At 35.2% G+C, this 6,563-nt stretch overlaps 1 protein-coding gene across 2 annotated transcripts in view; it reads left to right on the forward strand.

Annotated features, from left to right (window-relative positions):
- The window catches only part of Calcrl (calcitonin receptor like receptor), a 111,953-nt gene that overhangs the window by 89,884 nt on the left and 15,506 nt on the right, over nucleotides 1-6,563 (forward strand). For both annotated transcript variants that reach the window (XM_023712297.1, XM_004628631.2), the window contains 2 exons: nucleotides 3,435-3,561; nucleotides 6,234-6,387. In XM_023712297.1, the coding sequence (XP_023568065.1) occupies nucleotides 3,435-3,561; nucleotides 6,234-6,387 (281 nt within the window). The remainder of the gene's footprint in view (nucleotides 1-3,434; nucleotides 3,562-6,233; nucleotides 6,388-6,563) is intronic.

Below are 6,563 nucleotides of genomic sequence, written 5' to 3' on the forward strand. Positions count from 1 at the left end.
TTCTGTGGTTATGCTAGAAGGGAAAGGGATGTTATAAAAGTCAAGAAGACCAGAGTGAAGCTTTTGAAAAACACTGTCTCAGCCTATAAATAATTAACTTTAATAGACTGAGTAAAACAAGAACATTTAAGAATGTAATGTAAGTAAAATTGATTATAGGTCAGCATTTGAAAAGATACTTCAAATTCTGAAGTCTCATGTAAATAAGCCATTCCTTCACATGTTTTGATTTTCATTTACTTTGATTTTATTTTTATGAATCCGCTCATCTGTGTTAATGAATATATTTAGAAGAAAATAATATGCATCACTAGAAAACCCTGAGATGTTTGCTACCAGAAGAAAACATATGTTATGTAGAAGCTGCCCACACTTAAGCTGTGCAGTACCTAGAGCCGCAGATGGAAGAAATGAAAGCAATAGGTTAATGTTTTCAGTGGCAAGATCTATTTCCACACCACATAGTGATACGATTTGGACGTGGTTCAGCTCATTACATCAGTTTGGACAGCTAAATTCAGTGCTCAGGGCTTCCAAAGCAGAAGTCTCTGGTTTGAGTTATTCTGGATTACCTAGATTGACAATAATATTTGGGTAGTTTCATAAGATATTCAAGATAAATCTTTTAGTCTGAGTAATGAAATCAATTTCATCATTCTCCTCAACTTTTAGTTTTTATCTCAGGTATTAAATCAGTTTAAGTGGATGTTGTTTTTTGCCCAGATAACATAGAGAAATCTAGTGCATCCTTTCATCACATATTAAGAGAATAAAAAGGCACTTGTGGTGGGTCCGTCCCCACAGCCACACATCTGGAAGAGTGGGTGGAACACAGCTCAGTTTTAAGTCGTTATCTTTAAAGACACACTGGACTAGAAGTACGATCATGGAAAAAAGGGAACTCTGAGCAGGACAGGAATACAGACCTTCCTAGAGAAAGGCAGTATATTTAAGCACACATGAAACGAATTAAATCTTTTCTTATCTATGGCTCGCGTTTTATCTGAATACCTTTCAGCCTTATCAAGAGACCATCGCTAATATCAACAGTTATAACTGTGCTGTTAGTGTCTTGTTTCTCGAGTTCTGACTTCCAACTCTTCTTTCTCGTTCATATATAGCTATTTTGCAAAGTCTATTTTTAGTGTTCATTTTCTTTAATTCTAATTTTGCTCCTCATAAATATTTCAGATCTTCTGCCTAAAACTAAAACTTTCCACCCTTTTCCTCATAATTCAACAACTATAAAATATAGGCTTATGTTGACAAATAAACCTAGCTACAAGCGTGTTCAGATGAAGAGGGAAAAACAATTCATTCAAGGAAAACTTTATTTTTATCATTTTAATGAATGAATGTAATTAAGTCTTGCTACAAAAAAAAGTGCACATTTCTATGGCTAGGAAATTCTCCACAAATAAAACTCAGCATTCCATAGGCACAGGATAAGCTTGAAGCACTTAAAATTAGACCAGGTCAACAAATTTTATATATTTGTGTACTTCATAATAGAGGAGTGATGCATTAAAGAAACAAAAGAAACAAACCACATTATATCTATATTGATAGATAGATAGATAGATAGATAGATAGATAGATAGATAGATAGATAGATAGATTTTTTTGTGGCACCAGGTATTGAACTCAGGACCTTGTGCTTGCCAGGAAAGTGCTTATTCTACTGAGCTATCTCTCTGGTCCTTACACATGATATATTTGAAGAAATGTTTTAACTGGACCTTTTCTCTTCTGCATCTGTTCTCTTAACTCTTGCTGAAGACGACCAATCATGACACTGCCATGGGACTTTATTGAAAATGAGGGTCTTTATTTCAGTGTTGCAGTTCCTTTGATAGTATTAAGAGTGATGCTAATATTTTTTGTGCAATTTTAAACATTTTTCTTTTCTAACAATATTATCAACATTTTGTACATCAAGCTTGACCTCTGTCTGCCTCTCCTTATTATCCCTGTGAAATCAGGTTAAAGTAATGACTCTCAAATATAAAACGAGCAGTCTTTTGTTGCTTAGCTGGATTTTTTATACCCCCTGCTATGTGACTGTCTTCACCACATTTGATTATCCTTCCCAGAGCCATTAGGTCAAGCCAGGCTTTCATATAAATTTTCACTAATAGCACGCAGTTAATGGGAAGCATACACTGGAAATCCACAAATATTACTTTGGATTGCAGTCATTTCCTGGTTCATCAGAATAGTGGAGCAATGTATAAACTCATACACCTATAGATTAAACAAATGTCTAAAGGAATAATCTAAACTTTGTATTTTAAAATATAGAAAGCCTGGGTACCTAACTTTAATATGCTGGGCACAGGATTTTGTTTTATTCATTTTAAGATAAAGAAGTATAGTGACAATATTAGGTGAAAAATTTAAAGTTTTCAAAGGAGTCTGTGGTTTGAGTAGAGTGGATTATCTAGGATGACCATGTTACTAGCATAATTTAGTAAAATATACAGCATGTGATGTTGATCCTGTGTAGCACCACCTTGCCTATGTGCTTAGACCTAAGATCGAACATTCCCCTTCACTTGACTCAACTCTTTTAAAATATTTTCTGCCCTAAGTCTTCAAGTGAGTGCTGCATGAATTGGGAGTGTGTGTGTGTGTTCTCTTGCACGTGTGTAAGATAGTCCAATACAGACAGCATTAGAGTGAGTAGGAATTCAATCTGAACGGTGGCATCATATATTACACTAACGAAATCCTTTCCAGACATTTATGACTATGAAACTCCACATCTGTCTCTGCTGAACTCTTCTTATATATTTATTTCAGAATGAAAGAACTTCGGTAGAGATGGTATTATTTTTATACCTTATGTATGACTGGAGCAATTAGAGAAAAACGTCAGTCCTCCTGAACAATCCTCCTTGGTTGCTGTGTCTATATGTTTATCAGTTTCCCTGTTCTGAATTTGATAATACCTTTTTCACAATCATTACAACCACAAGTACAGGAAAATTTAAACAAAGAAAGCTTATCTACACAAGATGATGAAAACCACATCATCTGTGTGAGAATCTTACAGGTAAATCTAAAGTGTTCAAATTTATTAACAGCATAGTTTTAGATTTTTCAACTCTACTAAATCCCAGTTTCTGCTTTTGCAGAATAAATACAAAGATACTACTCCTATTCAGATCTTAGCACAAGGTATTAAGATAAAGAACAAGACGGTCAGATTTTTAGTTACTACCATAAAACATAAATCATTTGCCTCTAGGTTCTGGGAAACTACATATTGTCCTTAGTTAAGATTTATCATAAGGAGAGATGAGGAAAAATCATTTCTCCAGTAAAATTAGTGCATACTGTATGGATTGAGAATGTACCTTATTTTCATGCTATTTAACAAAAATGTGGAAACACTTTATGATGCTAACACACCTTGTGTCCTTGCTTTCTAGGAGCCTGAGTTGCCAAAGGATTACACTGCACAAAAATCTGTTTTTCTCATTTGTCTGTAACTCCACCGTGACAATCATTCACTTCACCGCAGTGGCCAACAACCAGGCCTTGGTGGCCACAAATCCTGTAAGTGACACAAACATGAGCCTTTGAAGTTCAAGCGTTAGTGGGGGGAAGACAGGCAGCTGCCTGGCTGGAGCACCTGCGGGCGTGTAATCTTGTAGACACTCATGTGCCCTTTGAGATCTGACAGAGAGCTTGTGTAGCTGTGTGACAATCTAGACAGGTAAAATGTCTTAACTTTTCCTAAGATATAAAGTCAAAAGCAAAAGGCAAAATATGTTTCTTTGTTTCTGTTATTCATGTACTGCATGTATCTCCACTGTACTAGGGCTGGAGAGAACCAGCTGGAGGGACGTAGGGCTTGTGGCTATGTGATATTTACTTGATCCAATTTCAAAGGCCAATCAGAGCAACTAACTGTCAAGAGAAGAAAAATCACTCTGTGGAAATGCACATTTCAAGTTACTTTTTTGGTACCAGGCTAACTGCAAAGATGGATCAAACAAGGAAATCAAGAAATATGCACTTGCTAAGTCATGTTAAACATCACTAAAATAAAATGTTAGGTAGACCCCCCCCACTGTTTCAATGCGCATTTATAAATTGTTGTTTTAGGAGCCATACTTTAAAAATATGTCAAAATTTACTTGTACGTTTGCATATATTAGAAGCAAGCTCTATGCATGCTTTCAAACCTGTGTTTGAATTAAAATATCTGTACTTGAAACAAACATAAGTAACTTTAAAAAATCGTATTCATAATGTTTGTAGTATATATAACATAGTTTTGCCGAGTGTGTATGTGTGTATATGTGTGTGTGTGTGTGTGTGTGTGTGTAAAGTGTTTTTAAGAGATTAAATTATCAATTTACAGCAATCAGAGAAGGGAAGGAGTTTTCACCCAATGGGTCAATAAACAACACTCCCATATTTGTTTTATGTGTGTTTTTAGGGTAATTTCCAAAGTTCTAAAATTCCCTCTATTGTTTGTACATGTGCATCCGGATTGTTTAATCTCGTAGGTTCCAGTCTGGAGTCATGGGGCTAGGAAACACACTGGGGTATAATTAGCAATAGAAAAACCGGCTGACATCCTGTCATAATGAGTGTACTTCTCTGGGCAGGAGATTCAGATTTGTCACAGAGCTGTAGAGCAAGAGTTTCAAAATGTTGTGTTTTTGCAGAAAGTTTGAGCTGTAGCTATTTTAGAAATTTCGTAGAAAAATGTACTGCTTGTCTTGCCAATGCCCTGAAAAAAATATATTTTTAAATTGTGCTCTAATTTCTTTTTTATTGTGACATTGTGTAGGTTGCATTTTAATGAAGTCAGGAATTAATACACCAACTACACATGTATATCTAAAAATATACACATAAAAGTTTGAAGCTCAAGTTTATCACTTCTGTATATATTTTTGAATGAATAATTTTTATCTTTGGGATGATTTTAATATAATACTGTATTTCACATAGAGATGCATTGTTTAAAATTAAATGTTACACATTCTTGACATATATGTAAAGAAATAGTTTTATAAAATCATTAAAGCAGGAGGATTGTGTATGCGGTAGAAGTAAACTTGAGCTTATAAGATTTGTGCTTAGTGTGCACTTTTGATTGATTTATAAATAGAAGGAAATCATCTTTCTTTTTCATGGTTAGCTTTACCCATAAAATGCATGGCTATTTATAATACTGCACAGAATTATTTTAAGAATTAAATAACACAATATAAGTAAGATTTTAATCTAACTCCCATTTAAGTGCTATTAATATTCTGAGATAACACAATCTTTTTTGCAATCCTCCTCACTTAAAATTTTCTGTTTACTGAAAAAGAAATGTTATTTCAAAAACAGTTATGAGGGCCAGGGAGATAACTCAGTGGAATAAATGCTTGCCTGGCAAGTGCAGGGTCCTGAGTTTGATCTCTGATACCACACACACACACACACACACACACACACACACACACACACAAAGATGATTTCTACCACAAATGTGTTGAATGTTAGATTGAAAATTGGAGCATGTGGGAATAGTTTGCTATGTATTTCTGGAGGAGCTTTGAATTATTCCTGCTAAGGGAGTACACTCGCTCTCACTCCTTTGTATTTTCAGTACGCAATGTGTGAGCTTCCCTCTTCTTGATTCAATATAGTAAAGAAAGTGAAGACCTCAGAAAAAGAGGAAGAAATACTACGTTCTTTCTCCTTTACTGCCACAGGAAACCCTCCTATTCTCTATTGGATAGGATAACACCCTGGCCTGTTAGATCATCATTTAATAAGTATTTGCTAATAGTAGCATGCAGTAGGCAAAACTTTCCATGGGAACTTGAATGATTTATTTCTAGAATTATTATGACTTTTTCCTAATGGAATGTAACAGCCAAAGGATATATAATTAAAATAGAGTTAAAATTATGCATGCATGAAATGTTTTTATTCATAATCACCTAATGATCAGAACAATTTAGTAAAGTATATATTCAGTAAGTGAGGAGGATTTTAAGTTTGAAGAATTTTCTGGAATACCCACTTTTATAACCCTTACAACTGAAATCACCTCAGGTACCACTAGATGAGTGGATAAAAACTGGCATTTTACACATCGACATCATTAGTGAACATATTTGTTGGAGAAAACAGATAATCCCATATTTTCCTGAAATTAGACTAGCAGTTCATATAGAAATGAAGACAGACTAACTTTGCACTCTCTCTCCTCGCAGGTCAGCTGTAAAGTGTCCCAGTTCATTCACCTCTACCTTCTGGGCTGCAACTACTTCTGGATGCTGTGCGAGGGCATCTACCTGCACACGCTCATCGTAGTGGCCGTGTTCGCTGAGAAGCAGCACTTGGTGTGGTATTATTTTCTTGGCTGGGGTAAGCGCCATTCTGCACATCTGCTGAGTCAAATGAACAAGAAAGCTTTTAGAGGATGTGAGGTGTCTGGTAATAAAAATGTATGATTATCCACTGATTGAAAGACAGATAGTGAGGTTAAGCTTAACAGCCTAAGTTGTATGGTAATAACAATAAACTTGTCTTCTGGATGGTTA

This window comes from Octodon degus, unplaced genomic scaffold (genome assembly GCF_000260255.1).
Source record: "Octodon degus isolate 3935 unplaced genomic scaffold, OctDeg1.0 scaffold00025, whole genome shotgun sequence".
Lineage (NCBI taxonomy): Eukaryota > Metazoa > Chordata > Mammalia > Rodentia > Octodontidae > Octodon > Octodon degus.